The 20,750-nt window shown below is 39.4% G+C and overlaps 2 protein-coding genes across 5 annotated transcripts in view; both read left to right on the top strand.

Moving 5' to 3' along the window:
• Positions 1 to 323: 323 nt before the first annotated feature.
• On the top strand, positions 324 to 3,430 carry atp5pd (ATP synthase peripheral stalk subunit d). Its single transcript, XM_017425595.2, has 6 exons — positions 324 to 412; positions 2,003 to 2,133; positions 2,446 to 2,542; positions 2,762 to 2,833; positions 3,086 to 3,148; positions 3,244 to 3,430. Exons 2-6 carry the CDS (start codon positions 2,012 to 2,014, stop codon positions 3,373 to 3,375), a joined length of 486 nt encoding a protein of 161 aa, XP_017281084.1. The 5' UTR covers positions 324 to 412; positions 2,003 to 2,011; the 3' UTR covers positions 3,376 to 3,430.
• Positions 3,431 to 3,917: 487 nt separating this feature from the next.
• Positions 3,918 to 20,750, top strand: part of pnpla6 (patatin-like phospholipase domain containing 6) — a 27,415-nt gene continuing 10,582 nt past the window's right edge. For all 4 annotated transcript variants that reach the window (XM_025007911.2, XM_017425657.2, XM_017425656.3 and 1 more), the window contains exons 1-29: positions 3,918 to 3,997; positions 7,144 to 7,232; positions 8,559 to 8,612; positions 8,860 to 8,947; positions 9,061 to 9,143; positions 9,264 to 9,364; positions 9,450 to 9,590; positions 9,689 to 9,848; positions 10,169 to 10,249; positions 10,576 to 10,704; positions 10,841 to 10,921; positions 12,187 to 12,322; positions 12,482 to 12,553; positions 13,261 to 13,361; positions 13,634 to 13,813; positions 14,643 to 14,720; positions 14,838 to 15,043; positions 15,283 to 15,414; positions 15,783 to 15,906; positions 16,082 to 16,195; positions 16,273 to 16,348; positions 16,467 to 16,616; positions 16,690 to 16,753; positions 17,259 to 17,427; positions 17,505 to 17,687; positions 17,829 to 17,947; positions 18,190 to 18,346; positions 18,547 to 18,663; positions 18,758 to 18,827. In XM_025007911.2, coding sequence (XP_024863679.1) covers positions 7,185 to 7,232; positions 8,559 to 8,612; positions 8,860 to 8,947; positions 9,061 to 9,143; positions 9,264 to 9,364; positions 9,450 to 9,590; positions 9,689 to 9,848; positions 10,169 to 10,249; positions 10,576 to 10,704; positions 10,841 to 10,921; positions 12,187 to 12,322; positions 12,482 to 12,553; positions 13,261 to 13,361; positions 13,634 to 13,813; positions 14,643 to 14,720; positions 14,838 to 15,043; positions 15,283 to 15,414; positions 15,783 to 15,906; positions 16,082 to 16,195; positions 16,273 to 16,348; positions 16,467 to 16,616; positions 16,690 to 16,753; positions 17,259 to 17,427; positions 17,505 to 17,687; positions 17,829 to 17,947; positions 18,190 to 18,346; positions 18,547 to 18,663; positions 18,758 to 18,827 — 3,214 coding nt within the window. In that variant the 5' untranslated portion in view covers positions 3,918 to 3,997; positions 7,144 to 7,184. The remainder of the gene's footprint in view (positions 3,998 to 7,143; positions 7,233 to 8,558; positions 8,613 to 8,859; positions 8,948 to 9,060; positions 9,144 to 9,263; positions 9,365 to 9,449; positions 9,591 to 9,688; positions 9,849 to 10,168; positions 10,250 to 10,575; positions 10,705 to 10,840; positions 10,922 to 12,186; positions 12,323 to 12,481; positions 12,554 to 13,260; positions 13,362 to 13,633; positions 13,814 to 14,642; positions 14,721 to 14,837; positions 15,044 to 15,282; positions 15,415 to 15,782; positions 15,907 to 16,081; positions 16,196 to 16,272; positions 16,349 to 16,466; positions 16,617 to 16,689; positions 16,754 to 17,258; positions 17,428 to 17,504; positions 17,688 to 17,828; positions 17,948 to 18,189; positions 18,347 to 18,546; positions 18,664 to 18,757; positions 18,828 to 20,750) is intronic.

Below are 20,750 nucleotides of genomic sequence, written 5' to 3' on the forward strand. Positions count from 1 at the left end.
AACATTTGATCTAAATACTACACTCGTCAGAACCCAGTAGTGGACTTGCAGAAATATACAAATAAAAAAGTAAAGTTTTGTTCAATTTGATTTTGCCCCTTCAATTGCACTACACATAAAATATCATTTTTAAAATGAGGCGGAAAGAAACAGATAGAACCTATGTCATAAAATCACTCAAGCTTGAAGTGTATTTAATCACTCTTTCGGCATAAACAGGCCTGCATGAGCCTTTAAAGCTTTAAGAAATCGCAAAGTTTTGGGCGAACAATGGCTCATTTGGAAACTTACTGTAATGCCTCAGCCTGTCCGTTAGGGGGCGGTAGTGGCGCTCTGCTGCTCGGCAGCCTCATCAAGAAAAGGCACTTCCGGTTGCTCCGTCCTGCCTCAGACACCGCTTTACTGCTGCGAGGTGAGTTGACAAGCCGGTGAATAACTGAAACAATTTATTATACAGACAGTCTAGGTAATTGTTTGTTTATTCCACGTCTGCATATTTGCGCGTTTAACGCAAAAGTTAACGCATCGCTAAGTCGATATTTGAGTAGGCTCGTGTCTCTCGAAGCTACTTCTGACCTTGGCTAGCAAGCTAACAGTAGCTCTGGTGTTGCAAAGCGCTTGAATCTAACAAAATGTCAAGGACGGTGATTTTACTGCAAATTAATTTTGATATTTACCCATCTTAAAAATAGTTTTGCCCCAACTTTAGAACTTTATTGAGATGGTTAAAATATCTCATTCATTTGAAACTGCTCTGCATCGTCTGGATTTTTTTCACCCGCTTTTGTTTAGTGGTTTAACAAAATATGATATTGTCTTATCTAGACCGGAGATTTACTTATAGTACATGTTGACTAATTGACTTAAAATGTATTTTTTAAAATGGATAATGCACTTTTTTTAAAATGACTACGACATGATGGAATTGTGCCAGATTTAGCCATTCAGTCGTATTTTCATAAGTCCTCTCTGGAAGGTGAATTGTTCAAAAATGTTACAGAATAATTTTTTAACAAATAAAAAAACACGATTAACACAATTAAAATGGATTAAATGAATCACAATACAACACACTATAATAAGAATGATAGACACTTGAGGTGATCATGTTTCTATTTGTTTAATCCTAAATTTTAGGGATATTTTAATCTTTTAGCATAATTTTATTATTTTCTCATTTGTATTGCTTTGTACTTTGAGCAATATGCTATAACATCATTAACCTTTAATGGTGTTTTTATGACTCAGCCTCAGTTTTTAAATCGATAAAGGAAAGAAACCTATGCTCCTTGTGTTTCAACACATTGGTATTCTGGGCTTCTTGCATTCATGCGGATGTTACTATGCTGAATCCATATCTCACCAAATCATTGCTTCATAACCAAGACCAGCATCAAAGAGGGTGCAGCAAAGAGAGAGAACCCAGCCACAGTTAAAAAGCTGCACAAAAACTGCACGAGGAACACAACAAGGCGCTAAAAGCACAGATCCATCCTCAAAACCTTCCAGATCTCTCAACATGATTGAGGAAAAGTAGGAGCCCAGCTGTGATGTGAAGAACACTTTCAGACCTCTCATATTCATCCCCTGGTTACTCAGTTGTTTTACTGATAAAGGGGTGACCTACACCATATTGTGCAAAGGTTTTATTTATGAGGCTGATGAGTGTGCATCATACCCAAATGCTGTGAAGTTAGCTATTATATGTATAATATGTCTCAAACTTTATTTAAAATTTCAGCTCTCAGGTCATCTTCTTCAGAAGATCAGCCAATATCATGGAACATCTGTTCTCTGTGGAAATAAAGGATTAGAGTCTCTATATTGCACTGGTGCCAGTTTTTTGTATTGGTGGAGTAGTTTCTAGTTGACAATTCTCAACACTCAGATTACACAAATCAACAAGAGTATACTGACCTTAAATTTCCACAACTTCAGCTAGCGGATTAAAAATGGTCTTTATAAATGAAATGCTTGTTTATAAATTTCCCTCTTATTTCAGAGAGCCAAGATGGCAGCCCGTCGTGTAGCCCTGAAGGCCATTGACTGGGTGGCATTTGCTGAGCGGGTCCCACCCAATCAGCGGAGCAATTTCAACGCACTGAAGACCCGGAGTGATGCCATCTCTGCTAAGTATGTCACAGAGCACAAAGTGTGGGTTGTTAAATGACACAAATAACTTGACTTTTTTTTTGTTTGTTTAATTGTCTGCCTTTCAGCCGTGAGCTATCTGTTTGTCTATCTGCTACCAAAATATCTCATAAATCACTTGGTGGATTTTAATGACGCTCAGAAAGTTATTATTGGATGAAAGCTATAACTGATTTGCTTTTGGAGTTGGCTTAATTCAAAATGGTCGCCACAACCAACTGAACTTAAAAAAAACCTCTAAATTGCGTTTAGAGTCATCTGTTAAAATAAGAAAATTTCCTCTCATTCCTCCAGACTAACCTCCCTGCCTGAAACTCCTGCACCCATTGATTGGAGTTACTACAGGACTGCGGTGGCTAAACCCGGAATGGTTGATGAGTTTGAGAAGAAGGTGAGTTTTAATGGTAATAAAAGACTAGAAAGTCTTTAATTGAAGACCTTTGAGCATGACTGCTCGTGAACAGGCCTGTTAACAATTCTCTAATCTCTGCTAAACTCTCTTCATGGATGGCCTGCATCATTTAGGCAAATGATCACTCAGCTGAGTCATATCTTATCTGTGCTGAATTGTGTTGTACAGATGACACAATATTCTTATTTCTGTGTGCAGTTCAAAGGCCTGAAGATCCCTGAGCCCATTGACACACAGACGAGTGTCATTAACGCACAGGAGGCTGAAGCTGTAAGTAGCTCCGTCAAGCAGGAGTTCTACCTTAAGCTTATATGGTGTATGTAGGAATTGTAACTGTGACAAAACGATTGGCAATTGGACTACATTTGCAGTGTTCTTAATTATTGAGAATTAAATGTGCTCTAATGGTCCCAGTTTGCAGTTCAGAAACATGGTTCTTGTACCTGGAATTAATCACACTGTAGTGACTGATTTGCAGTTATTGCCGTTTTATTTTTTTCAAGCCGCCTTTCTTTTTAACAGACCAAAAGTGCGATGGCCTACATTGAAGAATCGAAGGTTCGCATAGCTGAGTATGAAAAAGAGGTAAGGTGGTGTTTGAATCAGTTGCTAAAATGCTCGGCAAAGGTCTTAAGGCATTATTTTTATGCACTCTCTCTCTCTTTTTTGGTTTTGTTCAGCTGCTTAAGTTTAAGAACATGGTCCCCTTCGATCAGATGACGCTCGAAGACTATTATGAAGCCTTCCCTGAAACCAAGTTGGACAAGGTCAAATACCCTTACTGGCCCCACAAGCCCATTGCAGACCTGTAATCCTACTACTAGACACACACTTAACAATAAAGATTATGTATTTTAAAGAAAACTATTTTGATGTCTTTACTATTTGATGACTTGCTGGACCTTGTAGCAATATTGTGGTATTATCCACAAGGGGGCGTGATAGCTTTAGATTTAGTTTCTTATAGCTAATGTTATTAGTGTTGTGTATCTTCTTCTCTTTAGGATTGATCAGTTTAAAACTGTAGGCCGAAGATGCTGTTAAAAATAAGAAGGTGATCTGGTGAAATCAAAATGAGCTTCAACTCTTTATCAGCAAACCGTTTGTCTTATGTTAAGTATTAGTTCAGCAAATTACTTACTGGGTAAAGTTCAGGAAGTAACAATGGCAACCATGTTTGATGTTATCCAATCAGAGGTGAGGTTCGTTGTTTCCCTCAAAACTCATTGGACGCCGTGATTGTCTGTTTATGAACTTGGGCGGGACTTTTCACCCCATCGCCGGGTATTTCGGTTTTGATTGGTCCGATTTTACAGCATCTCAGTTGTTGATTGGTCAAAGTTATAGTGGAATGGGCGGGGCTTCGTCAAACCTGATTTCCGTCGTGTTTTGGCTTGAAAGTCAGTGACGATTAGCAGGAGTACGTCTGCTCAGGTAAGTTTCGTTTAAAATAACTATTTATGAAAAAAATAGCCTTTTCTTTGTATGTTTTGTGCCCAGCTATGTAAACTATAAAGCCTCCTATTGGTGAGAGAAGCTGTCAAACTGCATAAAACCTGACAGCGTCAAATCTCTGCCAGATGATTGTTCTTGAAGAGGTCAAAATGATTATAAAATGTGCTTTAAAATATTTTTAATACATTATTGATGGTGGGTCTTAGTTTCACTCTTGTAACGGTCTCCTCGTACTTTTCTCGGCAGACACGGAGCATCTGATTCGGGAACACCGTTAGCTTTAAAGGTTAGCTTGGATTGGCAGCATGGAGGATCCTCCTCTGTCCCCAAAAAATGTTTAATTTGACACTTTTACCCATTATATACACTTGTCGCCTAAATGTACGTTAGCCCGAGTTAAAACTGAGCAATCCAAAAGCGTTCAACAAGGAGGCCTTCCTGTGTTATTGCTGTGCAGGTTTTATGTCACTGTTAGCTTTAAGGTAACGCCGACTGTGGCGATAAAACGCCGTCATGTTTTTGAATTAGCCAGTTAAATGAGCAGCCTGTACGCTGAGGTTTTGCTTTTCCCCCGGATGTTTCCTGCGTGACACAACCAAACCGACCTGCAGAGGAAATTTCCAGAGGTCAGTAAGCCAACGCTGCCAGGGCAAATTATGCAAACTATTTTGGTTGAATGGAAATAGGAGCTGCTGCTTTCAGTCCTCCAGACTTGTTTGTTGGGGTTTCTTCTACACTTGGTCTACACTGCAGATATGTTGTCTTATAATCTTCATCTTGTGCCTCTCCTCCACGCTGTAAGATCCCGGTGTCAAACTCAGTATGAAAACTTGGACATTTACAGGTTTGATGTTGTTTAAATCTCATGCCAGAGCGTAATCCTTGAAAACAGACGGGATTGTGTTGGTGGTCTGCCTCCATCTGAGCCAGGACTGTGGAGCTGACACTGGCCTCATTGGTTCAGAAGACAATGGAAACAGGCCTGCATGGAGTGTGTGTGTGTGTGTGTGTGGGGGGGGGGGATGTATTCATCCCTGTGCAGCTGCAAGCGAGCCCGTTTGTCTCTTACAGTGTTATTACCACACACGGCGCTGTGTAGCAACAAAAAAAAAGACAAGCTGAAGCAAACTTTGGTGTTTTGCAACAAGTTTTACTAAAATTGCAATGGAGCAGAGCAGAAAGTGTAAGACAGCAACGCCACACAGCGGTTCATTTCTTTGTTTTCTTTACGTTTGAACACACCAATAAAAAGTCATCGATATTGGTATTCATCTAACCTATTTTAAATCTCATTATTTTTTAATTTAGCTGAAAATGGCAAGCCTTATGAAATGAATAAATACCCAAAATGACACTGTTGCATTAGGAAGTTGCCTTAAAGACCGTGTCCTTCACAGCAGCATCCTGTTCTGTGGTTTGTTTATGACTGAGCCGGTATCTCCCTGTAACATGATACTCAATCCTCAGCCTTTCACTGATTGAATTTCATCTGTACAGCAGTCCAGCCACCCTTTCCCAATCGCTGATGGCCTGGAGCAGGAAATGTATCAGAACAGAGCTGTGTGTGCGTGTTGGTACTTTACTCTTTACTGGGGAAAGTGCTTGACAGAAACTTCATGTAGTGCCAATCTTAGCTCAGAACTGGAACAGTTAATTATTGTGAAGTTGAGCAGAGAGATAGACGGTTGTTAATGAATCACAGTTTTCACTGTTTTTAAAGTCGAAATAATGTCTCTACAGCTTCTCAGCTGAGATCATTCGCTGTTTCCATACATCCATTTTTTTTACACGCTTGTCCCTTTTTAGGGTCACTGGTGCCTCTCCAGTGGTCATTTTTTAATTACCATTCTTTTATTTTGGTCTACAATGGCTTTTATGTAAAAAAAAAAAAAAAAAAAAAAAGACATTAATTTATATGTTTACAAAATTCACCCTTTATTCACCATTTATTTCTGTAGTCACTGAATTTTTTTTCTTTTTTCTTTTAACAATTTGTTCTATGGATGACTTCTGCCCAGTAACGGGGAGGTCGCCCTCCAGTTGAAGGATCGGGGGGTTCAGTCGTCAGTCTCTGCAGTGTGTTGAAGTAAAACATATAAGACAGAAAGCACTGGATGTGTTCGTGTGTGAGAAGATAATTTAGAAACATTTGCGAAACATAAATAGGTTTAAAAGGTGCTATGTAAGCGTGGAGCATATACTATTTACATAACTGCCTAGAAGTGATGATGAGTTGTAAGGCAGAAGTAAATCTCTTTAAACTGAAATAATCTGTCACAGTGTTTAGTTTTTTTTTTTGTCATTAATTGTCAACAATATGAATGTGACAGAAAACAGAAAATGTTAGTGATCACTAACGCACAGCATTGAGTGCAACATGTTCAGGAGATTCACAGACTTTTTTATTTCTTTATTCTTCCAGAGTGGAGGTATTGCAGGTTCACAAATAACACAAGCTGGCGTTCACATCCAGACGAACAAACCGCACCAAAAAACTTGTCAAACAAACTTTTCTGTAGCACATTTGATTTCTTTTCATCATGATTTTATGCCCCAAGTATCCTGTCAAAATCCCTTGTACAAGTGGCACCACTTTACTGGGGCAGTAAAGAAGATCATCTTTTTGGGGGTAAACAGGGAGGAGGGGATGAATAGAAGGAGGGTAAGGAAGGGTGAGGCCATCTGGATATGTTTTTATGTTATGCAGAAAGCCTGTTTGTGTTTATGTGACAGATAAAAGCTCGGCCTATTGTCCTCAGGAGAAGGACGGTGTAGTTCTTTTAGGCTATAATCATTTATGTGAAGTTTAAAGCAATTTGGGGTAAAGTGTAGTGGGTGCATCCAGATATTTAAGGAAACATGTTTAGTAAAGTTTTCAAACCATCTAGCCGAAGGGAAGGCTTTGTTCCAACTGCTCTCCCCTTAGTGATAAAGGGTTTTTGTTGGTAAAATCCAGGCTGAAGTCAGAAGTTTATGAGAAATGCTCTTGTTATGGACCTTAAAGTTTGGTTGTGTAGGGCTGAAGCAGCTATAAGCAAACCCTGTGTACGTCCTGACATGCCACGTTGTTCGTTTTTTTAGTCGCAGGGGGTCATTCTGTTAAACGTTACAAATGTGTTTTTCAGTGGCCTTTGATGGACCATCTCTATGAAGACACAAAGTTACAATGGGACAGAGTACCTCAGAACAAGAGGTCCAAGAAGACTCTTCACCGGTAGGTTTTTGTTATTTTGATCACTGTGAATGGGCTTGTTTTAGTGAACAAAACTAAAACAAGCCGACTGCAGGACAAACTACATTAGAGCTGCAAAAGAACAAGAAAAGGTTTTTTTTTTTTTTTTTTTAGTGCATCTTGTAAAGCTGCTCGTTAGAAAAGGTTGATATCATCAGTTTCTTTAAAATGTATCTTCATGAGCTTTTCGGCCCCTTTCTAAAGTAGAGTTGAGACCCATTAGAGGAGAAAAACAAAAAGTCAAGATAATTAGGTTCTGATGCAGCAAACGTGTTAATTGCACAACTGCTCACAATCAGGGGATCTTGCAGCCCAGACTATCTGTTCAGAACCAGTAATAGAAACAGGCCAGCTGTGCATCATTCACAGTTGGATGGAAACACAATTATTGGTTAGTGCAGCATATCTCTGCTGAAGACTTCAAGTAAGCACAATAGAGCTCAGCGTCAAGTGCAAGTGTGGAAAAAGTGCACACGCACACAGTGTTCAGACAGTGGATCTGATAAACCGCCACGAGCGAGATGAGAATGTATTACAAGCGATATGTGTCTGAAGAGATGGACAGAAAGCAAGAGCATTTGCACAGACCTGGCAGACTAACTTTATTTTAAGAGCAGCCTAACCATCTTCAGGGCTGTCAGTATTATCTTTCTCCAGCTTAATGCATTTACTGCCAAATAACCTTTAGCTTGTCACACACTGATCAATAACCACCGATAACATAAAATGTAGTACCACTGGCAGTCAGCCAAAGCCGTAAAAACCTGATCCTCCCACTTTTAAAGTACTGTATCTGATGGTTTGGTTGCCAGACACACACTTTATACACAGGCAAAGTAAACAATCATGTGTATCTGAGCCATTTGATCTGTGCAGTTCCTGCACAGCCACTCACGCTCTGATGAGTGCTTACTTTCATGTTTTAGAAACTTTTGTGATTATGGTCATGACGAAGGCAAAGAAAGTAGTTAAGTTGAACTTTTTTGGTCTGTCGTCCCTGACCGTATGGAGCTTTGTCTGGTGATTGTTTTTTGATCATGTCAAACATGGGGGAAAAAAAAGGCACACATATCAAGTGAGAAATTCCAGATTAGATGCTACAACTTTTTATTCCGCTCCCCAATTCTAATTTTCCAGTCATTCCTTTTTTTTTTCCAAGGTAAATTCTTCATTTCATTTCTTCTTTTACCGTCGAGTGAGTTCAAGCCTTCAGGCCTTCCCTTCAGTTGTCATGCTGGCTTGAAGGAAAATTTTTTTCTACTTTCAGGGTGGTAATGTGTTTTTGCTATTGTCTTTTTTTAATTTCAGGACAGATTTGATAACCTTAAGACATTTGTGGAGGAGGAACTGCAGACGAGCATGGTGAGTGAGCGGTTAAATGTCACAGAATCACTTTTATTATTGTCTCATTGTCGTTCAGCTCTTTGATCTCTGCAGCATTACTGCCATATATGAATCACCTGAGCTAAAACCAGGAAATAAGAGCAAGTTTTATTCCACTATGAATACAAAAATTTAAAAATACTTTGATTTAAAAGTTCATTTAATTTCTTTAAACGTGACGTGAGTACAAATTTCCTGTTATTTCCTTCTCTGTTCCTTCTTTCAGATGGTGGGGATGGTGATTGGCGCCGGTATAGCCATCGTCCTCATTGCCATCCTCATCTTCTTCATCTTTCGGAGGATCAAGCACCGAAGTCAGTAACTGCTGAGACGTATTTCTCAGCCTAAACAGTTAACGACTATCATAAAAATGGGTTTTGTGCACTACTTCTGGCACGTTTTCACATTTTTTTTTCCTGTTTCACAGACTTGGAGGCTCAGGAGGCACCCAAATACCGCTTTCGCAAAAGGGATAAAGTCATGTTCTACGGGCGAAAGATAATGCGGAAAGTGAGTGGTTGGTTGGAAATAAAAAGCCATTATGTATAATATAACTGTCTTTTGCTCACGGACACTCATACAATTAGATAATGCAGAAGTAATAATATCTTATTGCACATTTTTCAATAGGTGTCACAGTCTACGTCTTCTCTAGTGGGTACATCCTCCTCCTCCTCCTCCTCCCGACCTCGCCTGAAGAAGAAGCAGAAAATGCTCAATATTGCCAAAAAGTAAAGCTCACTTCCAACCTTGACATTTCCCCACCACACTCTTCCTTGTCCTCTTCGTTTTAATATTTCCTCATCACTTTTGTAGGATCCTGCGTTTTAAGAAAGAGGTCCCCATCCTTCAAGCTAAGGAGCCCCCTCCCTCTGTGCTGGAGGCAGACCTGACTGAATTTGATGTGGCCAACTCCCACCTCCCCTCCGAGGTGCTCTACATGCTCAAAAATGTCCGGTGGGTCATGCCGAGGGACCACAGAATCGCACAAATAGGCTACATTAGCTGCAGAGTGCACATTTGCCGTCCTAACTTGTCTTTGTCTCTCACCGTAGCGTCCTGGGTCACTTTGAGAAGCCGCTCTTCTTGGAGCTTTGCAAACACATGGTCTTTCTGCAATTCCAGCAAGGGGAGTACGTCTTCAGGCCGGGCCAGCCTGACAGCAGCATCTATGTGGTTCAGGATGGAAAACTAGAACTGTGCCTTACTGGAATGGTAGTATTATTCTCTTCATTTCCCATTTTTCATGTTTTATTGGCATCATATAATTTTATATTGGTCCAAAGCCTAACACAAACCCATTCAAGCAGGAAAAGAAACCAGCGTTATCATTTTACTCCTGACATCTTTACCAAGTAAATCCAGATTTGCTGTTGCTTATAAGGCTCATATTGACTTTTTGTTTTAATGGTGAAGTTAGCCTCAAAAAGCCTCATCTCTATCACTATGTTCCAATTGAGACTTTTAGAAAATCCCTATAAACATGATCTACTTTATATGTATATCAAACTAAATGTTTTATTCTTTTCCTCCAGGATGGCAAAGAAAATGTCGTTAAGGAGGTTTACGCTGGAGATAGTGTCCATAGTCTCCTCAGCATTCTGGATGTTATAACAGTAGGTTGCTTTTTTGTTTCATTCCCAAAGCTGCACACATGAAAGTGTTGAGCCATATCTACACACAAAGGCTTTCCTCCTTCTTAGACGTACCATATTTAACATGTGAAGTAAGACGAATGCCTGAGAAACCAATTCACGGGAAATTCTTTCCTCCTGTGATCACTCACATTCAGCTGCTGACTCGCTGAACATTTTCCTCTGCCATTACTCAGGCGGATGTTTCTGGTTTTATGGACTGGATGTAGAAAGCTGCTGTGATCATCACAAAGGTGGGAGCTTCTATAAATACTGTCAGTTTCAGAAAATGGGATCTTTGTGTGCAGGGCCACCAGAAGCCTTACAGAACAGTGTCAGCGCGAGCTGCAGAGGTTTCCACTGTTCTCCGTTTACCCGTAGAGGCCTTCCTGTCTATATTTGAGAAGTATCCTGAAAGCCTAGTGCGAGTAGTTCAGGTAAGTTTTGTGCTTTTCGGATTCTTTTGTATGCATGTATTGCATGTTTAGGTTAAGACATGCAGTATTCATATATTTGATGTTGTTTTGATTAAATGTTAATATGATGCATTCTGTTTCTTATGTGTCTGATCAGATTATTATGGTTCGTCTCCAAAGAGTGACAGTCCTGGCCCTGCACAACTATTTGGGGCTGACCAACGAGCTCTTCAGTCATGTGAGTTTAACACACACCTAGTGGGGTTAGGATAAAAAAAATATAAAAATACACAAACCTCATGCAGTTACAGTATATGTTTTTTACAAATATCAGAGATCAGATATGAACATAGAGTATATGAGCTCCAGGTATGGTTCACTGTGGTTTTCATGGGCAAGAAAAAGCATTAAAATGGTAAAAGTAGGCAATAAGCTTGACTGTTTTCTAGGGGTGTAACAGTAGATGTATTTGTACCATGATATATCGGTACAGACATTTTGGACTGGTACAGTGAACTAATGATGAATACTTCAGACACAGGTCATCACTGCTTTCAAAGCGGGCGCACGTTATGATAAAAAGAACCAAAGAAAGATACTATCTGAACACTTTACATCAAACAGAGCATGGCCGGCTCAGAGTAACATGTAGAAGCAAAGACCTGCCTGCTCAATTCAAATCAGCTGTGAGGGAAAAGCTTCAGGGTGCCGCTGATGGCAGACAGCTGCAGAGGAGAGAGGCGAGAGGTCCAAGTATGGCAAGCAAACGCATCATTTAAGGAACCCTTTGTAATGTACTGCGGTAAGCCATTAGGATATTTAACCAATATCCCTGATATCAAGCATCATTTTCTCACAGTAGCACTCAGCGTGCTGAGAAATTTAGGTGTTTCACTTTTTAAATTTGTTTTATTGTTTTCAAATTGGGAGATATTTATCAGTTCTGTGTTGCTTGTTTGATTTTTGCATGATCACTCTGTTTTTGTTTTATTTTATTTTTTAGTAATATTTTCTTGTGAGATACCTTTAATGGTTACTCTTTACAGTTCAGACTGGATAAAAAAAAAACTGTCAAGAATGACTTTTTTATTTTATAGTGAATTTACCAGCTGATGAGTCCCACATTACTGTATATAACCTGCTACATTAGACCCTCACTACTAAGAAGGGTGTTTTTTTTGTCTTCGCTTCTGGGAGAGCTATTGTCTGTTTTAAAAAAAATAGTAGTAGTTTCTTTCTTCTTCTTTCTTTTTCTTGTTGTACCAAACCTTAGACCGAGGTACATACCGTTACACCCCTACTATTTTTTCCCAGGTAGTATGTGTCGTAGTATACTGCTCAGTTATTCAGTGAAGTTTAAATCTCTAAACAATAAGTGTTTTCACTCATTTAATCTTTGGGTTAGATGATTGAGCTTCCAACAGAACAATCCCAACATATCAGATCCTAATACAATCTTTCACCTGAAAGTAATCATTTGTTTATTTTCCGCTGGTTCAAAAGGAAATGCAGCCATCACGTCTTCCACCGCAGTCCCCCCACCCTTCTCGAACCAGTCCGGTCCGCCATGGGAAGCGCTTTGGCAGCCTGACTGTGTCTGAAGAGCATCGGGAAGCTGCTGTTAAGGGTGAAGCTCCAGGTAAGGGCATAAGTGCTCATTTGATAAAAGTTACAGAAACACAAGTTACTGGGAACTTTTGATCAAAATGCATTTCGGTGTGCAGATTTTTTTTAATGTTTTTAACAGTTCTGTTAACAATGGCTCTGTTTATGTTTTTTTTTTTTTTTTTATCTATAGGAGGAGAACAAGGGAAGGATGGAGGAGTTCCAAATCTTAGCAGAACAATCTCGATGCCTGTGGACATTTCTGGTGAGAGAACGTGATCAAAAAAAGAAAAAAATTCAAGACTTAGAAATAACTGGCCACTTTATTCATTTGTGCTCTTTTGAAAATGCAGAAACATTCACGGAAAAGCTTCAGGTCCACTTAGCTTGGTTGATGTTAAAAAAACAAATTAATCCATGTTTTTTTTTTTTCAAATCATTTTATTTGAGCCACAATTCCTTTTTACTTTGGCTTCTGTAGACGGATGTAAAACATTCTCCCTCTGGCTACCTAAAAACAAGTTATTTATTATGCTCTGCTTTTAACAAACCATCTGTCTGTTGCAACCATTTGCAAGCAACGACTTGTTGACACAGGATTTATGATTTAATGAACACTCTGGTGATATTAAAGTCAGCACTATCATTACAGAATGAACTGAGGGTTCAGATTCAATGAGGCCTTTTATAATGGAAGCCCCATTATATTACATTCTTCAAATTGTGCAATTTATTGCATCATTTAAAGGCCAGGAGTTGTTTGTAGAAAGACTCATAACGTGACCAGTTTAGATGGCTTAAAGAGGACTTTTTTGCAGACCCGTCTTTACTGAAACTGTCTTTAGAATAATATTTTATGTGGAACTAAAACAGCTGTGTGATAGGTTTGTTAAATATTTTTGCATAATAAAAAGATATATACCAAAAAAAGCCAAAATGTGTATTTAAAGCTGAATAATTGATGTTGTGTAGGTATACAGAAGAGTCTCAGGTCAGATTTTGACATGGCGTACGAGAGAGGACGGATTTCTGTCTCTGCAGAGGAAGGCAACACTCCTCCCACCTTTACTCGGGTCAGTGCACTTTACTAAACAAGGGAGATAAAGTTGACTTTGACTCACTGATATATAAACAGATAAATGCAGGAACAACACAACATAGTGACTTTTGAGACTGTTTAGAGAGCCACAGTCATTAAAAATAGAAGTTGGCTTAAAAAAGAGACAAGTTTTGTTATGTTGGTATTATCAGATGCCTAAAAAGAGTTCTGCCAAGATCTTTATATTCCTGTTTTTGTTTTTAACAGAAGTTATTTTATAATGAATGAGTCTTGATATTATTGCAGTTAGTATCACAGGAACAGCGGGAGCGGAGGGTGACTGTAGACGAAGTTCCATCTGGCATCTACCTGTACCCAGAGGAAGAATCACTGGTGGACAACATTTTCACTCCTGTAACCAACCGATCGAGTGCTTCTCTGTTTGAGGAAGCCCAAAAAGAGGTCCTCAGACTCATGAGGATTGAGGTTGGTTTTATGCACGTATATTTTTCTTGCTGTTACGTTTTTTTGTAAGTGCCTGTTTGCTTACAGCACTATGAAAAGAACTCATTGAAAGTAAACTCCCGTTCAGTTGTGTAGTTTTACGTAGAAAAACCAAAAGAATCGTTCGGTTCTTGTCCGTTCCCAAGATTTTGTCAGTGCAACCTCAGACATACAACATGTGACATGTCCCTATGTCTCGTTATTTCAATAAAACCAACCAAAAATGCAGAAGTAGTGTGCATCTCTTTAAAAATCCACCCAATGATTCAGCAACTTTGAAAACCACCTCAGAAGCAGCAAGTCGACATCAGCTGTGTGTTATGACCAGACATCTCTACTTTAGTCTGTCTAAAGGTTGTTGTTCCAGACTTTTTCTGGTTCTTTCAGATTAAACCTCACTAACATTAAGTTTTTTTTGAAGTGAAGAAGCTCTCTCCAAGCCATTCTTGTTCAGTCTTGTATTATTTTGAACATTTTTTTACATGTTGAATGTTTTTGATCATTTATAGGGAATGGTTGAAAAAATCTGAAGACTCCTGTGTAACATTTTAGGGAGGATGTTAGTACACAGTCATTTGTTGCAATATGTGGCTCTGTGTGGGTTTGTGTTGCACCACTAAGTCTTTCACCATCATTTTAAAGTATCAAGTTTTTTTGTATTTTTTTTAGATGAAATATATAGTTGCTGAAAACCGTTCCTCAAATCTGAACAATTTAAGGAAGGGATGTTATATTCTATTTCTTTTTGCTTCTGAATGTATCACAGTTTGATTTAGTATTTTAAACCTTGTCTCTGTCTTCTGTAATCCAGGACCCATCCTTGTTAAATGGGAAAGTGACTCTGCACCATTCTAAAGCCGGGGCTGTGTTAGCAAGACAGGGAGACCAGGTATATCACACAAAACATACTGAAAACACTGATCTTTTACTGCTGTTATACTTGTAGAAAGTTCAACTAAAACAATCTAAATGTCCTCTTTGTTTGTATCTGTTTTAACTTCTAAAGGACGTGAGTCTGCACTTTGTCCTGTCTGGTTGCCTGCATGTCTACCAGCGGATGATCGACAAACAGGAGGCCGTCTGCCTGTTTGTGACCCACCCCGGAGAGATGGTGGGCCAGCTCGCTGTGCTCACTGGAGAGCCTCTTATCTTTACCATAAAGGCTGTCCGAGACTGTACCTACCTGAAGATCTCAAAGTCAGATTTCTATGAGTGAGTCTTTCATCTTTACTTATGGAGCTAATAATGGGTTTATTTCACACTTTGCTTTATGCCTTAAACGTAGTTGAAAGTGATGATGAAAGTTCCTACTTTTCCTGCCTTTATTCGTAGCATAGATTAGAGTGTTTAATAACAGTATAGCAGGAATATTTCTCCTCACTTTTTTCTGTATTTCCAAATGAATGAAGTCAGTGTCTCTTTGTGTCTGCGCCGTGCGCTGCCCCCTGCAGGATAATGAGGGAACAACCGAGCGTGGTGCTGAGCGTGGCCCACACGGTGGCCGTCCGCATGTCTGCTTTCGTCAGGCAGATGGACTTTGCCATCGACTGGATGGCTGTCGAAGCAGGCAGAGCCCTCTACAGGTAGTCCCATCGTTTTCACAAGAACTAAACTGACGTAGTTTTCAGAATCTGTACAAAATAGATTAAAGATAATCAAAAGATTCATCCTATATAGGTTTTTTTTATCTTTCTACGCACATGTATGATGGTTAATTTATTGTTGGCATTAGAATTTTTGTACTACATTTCATAAAACGTGGTCCAAGTGTGTATGAGTAACATAATAACTTTTTTTTAAATAAAAAAAATAATAAACCGCTGTATTTGTTTGGACAAAAATCTTAAAATTCTGTCTTAATCATTTTATTCACCACACATAATGAACAATAGTTACTGTCAACTGCTAATGGATACTAATAAAGATGCTTTTTTTCCCTCCATACTTCTAGACAAGATGACCAGTCAGATTGCACCTACATTGTTCTGAACGGACGTCTGCGGTCAGTCATTCGTAAAGCAAATGGCAAGAAGGAGTTGGTCGGGGAATATGGTAGAGGAGACCTTATTGGTGTGGTAAGACTTTTTTTTTGTCTGTGTTCAGAAGCTTAATAAAATGACTTTTTGTTGATTATTCAAAGTAGTTCTGTATTTAGTGGCTGACTAAACCAGTTTAGCTTTATTTGTTTGTCTTGCGATCCTCCTCTGAGTTTTAAAACTCTTGTGGTTTCTCTGCTGCCCCGTTCTTTAGGTGGAGGCCTTGACCAAGCAGCCGAGGGCCACCACTGTGCACGCTGTGAGAGACACGGAGCTGGTTAAACTGCCAGAAGGAACGCTGAACAACATTAAAAGACGGTATCCTCAGGTCAGTGACCTCATTACCGAGAGATTGTTCACTGCCCTTTGCACTGGGTGATACTAGCTTTATTGTTTGTGTTCTAGGTGGTGACAAGGTTGATCCACCTGTTAGGCCAGAAGATTCTGGGGAACCTACAGCAGGGCCGTGGGCCATTCTCAGGTAAGATGATGCTGAAGGGGATGTATTTAAAAGGTGATGATAATAATTCCCCTGTTTCTCTCCTTACAGCCAACATTTCTCTTATTCCCCATTCTCATATTGTGTTTCCGTCTGCCAGGTTCAGCCATCAGTTTGCCCAGCATGACAACAAGTGCCGATGTCACCAACCCAGCGAGTAACCTCTCCACAGTGGCCGTTCTGCCCGTCTGCGATGAAGTGCCCATAAATGCATTCAACCTGGAGCTCAGCCATGCCCTCAGTGCCATAGGTAATCATACTCACTCAGTTTCTGTTCTTCTTTTCTTAACTTTGTTGTGTATTCATTCCTGTGGTTGTTATAGGGCCCACTCTACTTCTAACCAGTGACATAATCAGAGAGCGACTGGGAGCTTCTGCCTTGGACAGGTCAGTCTTATCATATGATCGTTGCCATTATCTCTCAAACACAATGTCTCAGAAAGTATAAAGTTTCTTTGGCTCAAACATTTAGTTTTGACCTTTGTTGGAATTTCTAACAGACATGAATGTAAGAAAATCCTTCAAGTGACTCAATCAAATATTGCATCATTTTTAAATTCATTTTTATTTGTTTGATGGACTGACAATTGTTAGTTTTTATTGAAGAATCTGTTTATCCTTATTATAAAAAAGACTAGGTGTTACACAAACTGTAAATGTGGTTGTTTGATTCTTCTTTTTATGATTCACTATATCAACAAAAGATTTAAGAAATCTATACTTTTGTATAAATTGCTTTGTGAGTTTCACTGTATTAGTTGCTCTAATTTTCTGCCTTTTCCCCCCATTTCCATACAGTTGTTAAATCAACTTGTAACTTTCATTTCCTCCCAGTTGTTGCCTGTTTACTGACTGAAAACATTATTCTCCATTTGATTCTCAATAATGACAGTATCCACGAGTATCGTCTCTCTGGCTGGCTGGCCCAGCAGGAGGACATAAATCGAATTGTCCTGTACCAGACTGACAACAGCATGACCCCATGGACCCAGCGCTGCATCCGTCAGGCTGACTGCATCCTCATCGTGGACCTGGGGGACCAGGAACCAACACTGGGCGAAGTATGTGTTTGAAGGCAGAAATTTAACCATAATGGTTAAAATATTACTCTTTTTACCTCTCGTTTCATTCCCTCCAGTTGGAGCAGATGCTTGAAAATACAGCAGTCCGTGCTCTGAAGAAGCTGGTCCTTCTGCACAGGGAGGACGGACCCGGTCCATCCAGGACGGTTGAGTGGCTCAACATGCGCAGCTGGTGCTCCGGGCACTTCCACCTGAAGTGTCCCCGCAGGGTTTTCTCCAGACGCAGTCCCACCAAACTGGTAGGCAGAAAACCTCTCTGTAATTTGCAGCTTTTTTTTTGTGTGTTTGTTTACTACCCTCTGCTACTAAACGACTCCGATTTATGTTCCGTGACTTGTTGATGGAAAAACGTTTTTTATTGTTTTGATTTGCCCGTGCAGAGGGAAGTATATGAGAAGGTGTTTGAGAAAACCGCAGACAGACATAGCGATTTCTCTCGGCTGGCCCGAGTCCTGACTGGAAACAGCATCGCACTTGTGCTTGGAGGAGGTGGTGCTAGGTGAGCACAGATTCAGAGCTCAGAGCCTCAAGAAGCTTTAAAACCCTAAATAATCCTTATCTTTGTATGTGAGATTGCATGGAACGACTGTTAATATCAAAATACACCTGGATATTATCACAAATATACAAACTGGAGTAAAAAATTAACAGGATTTCTACTGTTTTGCTCAAGTTAAACTCTCACATTTTCTCTTTTTGATGACCTGTGTGTTGCACAACATATTTGCGTTTCTCATGCAGAGGCTGCTCACACGTGGGTGTGATAAAAGCTATGGAGGAAGCAGGAATTCCTATTGACATAGTGGGCGGGACATCGATTGGCTCGTTCATCGGTGCGCTGTATGCTGAGGAGAGAAGTGCTGTTCGAACAAAGCAGAGAGCCAGAGAGTGGTCCAAGGTACAGCGTACATCTGTATTATAACCAAAGCTTTCCTTTCATCGTAAAACAGGAAAAAAAAGTACCAAGAAAACTTAAATTTAAGCTTGTAAAACTTAAACTGAAACAGTACTTTTAAAAGCATAGTTTTAGACAACAATAACAGCAAACAATAATCAGTGTACGTCTGTGTGATTTATCAGTTTTTATTTGTTCAACAGGCAATGAATTCGGTGTTTAAAACAGTCCTGGACCTCACGTATCCCATCACCTCCATGTTCTCTGGGTCTGCCTTCAACACCAGCATCTATAAAGTCTTTCAGGACAAGCAAGTCGAAGTGAGTTAATCGCTGCGATACGCAGGTTTTGGAATCAGTCATTGGAACAATACTGGCACATTTGGTGACACTCAAAATGCTTTTGTGTTCACAGGATTTGTGGCTTCCGTACTTCAATGTCACTACAGACATCACAGCCTCATCCATGCGGGTTCATCAGGATGGTGAGTGACAGCTGAGCTGACTGCAAAATCATAAAAAACTTTCTATACTCTTGTTTTTTTGTTCTTGTGTTTTAGTTTTACACACAGTGTATTTGACAGGATTATTCAATAGCACACATACACACAAGCAATTAAAGGAGTAAGTCTTAACGTCTAAAGTAGCTTAATCACATCTAACACCAAGTTAAATATATTTTAGATGTAATGAAAGAACAAATGTAATGACATGTTCCTGCTCTCAGTAAACTATCAAGTCATTGAATGCATCTTGGTATCTCCTACTCTTTATATATATTTAATTAGGAGACATAACCTGATGCAGTGCACAGAAATGTAACTAATACAGCATTTAAAATGGCTGGACTGCATGTCTTTAGAGTACTAATTAGTGAAAATCCAATCAGTGATGTAATACAGTCTGTCCTGAATTACGTCTCCTATCTGCATTTAGACTAACTGGAAGGGGTACAGGTTTATGTTTACTCTCTAAATACATATAAGATAGGTTACAACATCATGCAGAGTACAGAATGTTAGTAAAATTACTTAAAACATACACCAAAACAAAACCCAGTGCTTCAGTTTAGTTACAAACTCAAAGTTTTGCCCTTCAGCACAAACATGTCACCTTTGTGTTGCTGAGTTTATGCTGTAGCCAAAGAGTTAAAACCACATTTCACACTCATTTAGATTTCTGTGCTTGAGCCCATATTTTTTGCTGAATATGTGTTTTGTTTGACTTGCACAAAACTGCACCATCACTAACATGAATGAAATGAGATCTCTGTGGTCTGTAACTCTTCCCTCCATAAACCCTTCAAATCCAGCGCCCTGTTTTCTCAACACTGCACTGGTAATCTTTAATTTACAATATTGTACATCGCATTTGAACATTGCAAGTTTAATTGGAAAGTCGATGTTGTTATTGAGGCTGGCTGCTGGGTTTGAGGAGTTTATGGGTTTTCAAGCCCGAGTCCTGCAGGGAAATGATAAATGCTGCTGATGCTGATGTTTGCATTTTGGCATGAGTACAAACTAACTGCTGAAGCGAAACAGTTTCCTTTCGTTATTTCTTTCTTTCTATCTTTTTTTTTCCTTTCTTTCTATCTTTTGGCTTTCTTTCTTTCTACTAATTTGCTTAATTTGTCTTTTTTTTTTCCTTTATATGTTTCCATCACTTCCTGTATGTACCTAAAATTTCCTGATTAGGTTTAACATCATAAAGATCCTGCTGATATCCTCCTAAATGTTCTTCTGTACAGATAATAACCTGTTTTCAAAATAAACCCCTCTTATGTCCATGTCAACATGTAGGATCCAGAACATTTTACTACTTGTCTTTTTCTCTCCTGCATATTAATGGAATTCCATGTTGCTTCCACTATTTCTTTAGCTCCATTCTGTACTTTCTGTAGTTTTCAATTGTCCCACATTTTTATCTCGAAGAATCCCAGAATTCATTCCTTTAAAGAGCAAAAACCTCGTCTTTTGTTGAATAATCATATAATCGTCGTTTCTGGTTCTTTTTATAACAAATAATAAGTTCATGCCGTCGGATGGAGATTAGTCAACCTAATAACTGTAAAAAAATTGAATTTTGTAGACCATTCCGACGGCTTTCCGAAAACATAATAGAGCCAATTGTCTCGGACACGCAAACGAGGCTCATTTGTGTATGACGTCAGCAAAGGGAGTCCCAAGCGCACCGCCATGACTGTCTCACTGGCAAAATGGATACCGGTAGTATATGTAGTAGCTCGAGCTCGTCGGATTTCAGCGAATTTGATTTCGAATCTGAGGATGAGGCCTGTCCGAATCAGGATTAGACGATGAAGAATTCGGGGAGGGCAGATTTGAATGCGATATTGATGGAATAATCCAGCCATATATGGACGAACCAGAGGTCCAACCACCACCGGACGA

Source organism: Kryptolebias marmoratus, linkage group LG3 (genome assembly GCF_001649575.2).
Source record: "Kryptolebias marmoratus isolate JLee-2015 linkage group LG3, ASM164957v2, whole genome shotgun sequence".
NCBI lineage: Eukaryota > Metazoa > Chordata > Actinopteri > Cyprinodontiformes > Rivulidae > Kryptolebias > Kryptolebias marmoratus.

Bases quoted from the DNA above. Each gene is read 5' to 3' on its own strand.
- atp5pd (XM_017425595.2), top strand. From the start codon at position 2,012: ATGGCAGCCCGTCGTGTAGCCCTGAAGGCCATTGACTGGGTGGCATTT. The intron at 2,543-2,761 runs GTGAGTTTTAAT...TTCTGTGTGCAG, and splicing joins TTGATGAGTTTGAGAAGAAG to TTCAAAGGCCTGAAGATCCC. The intron at 2,834-3,085 runs GTAAGTAGCTCC...TCTTTTTAACAG, and splicing joins ACGCACAGGAGGCTGAAGCT to ACCAAAAGTGCGATGGCCTA.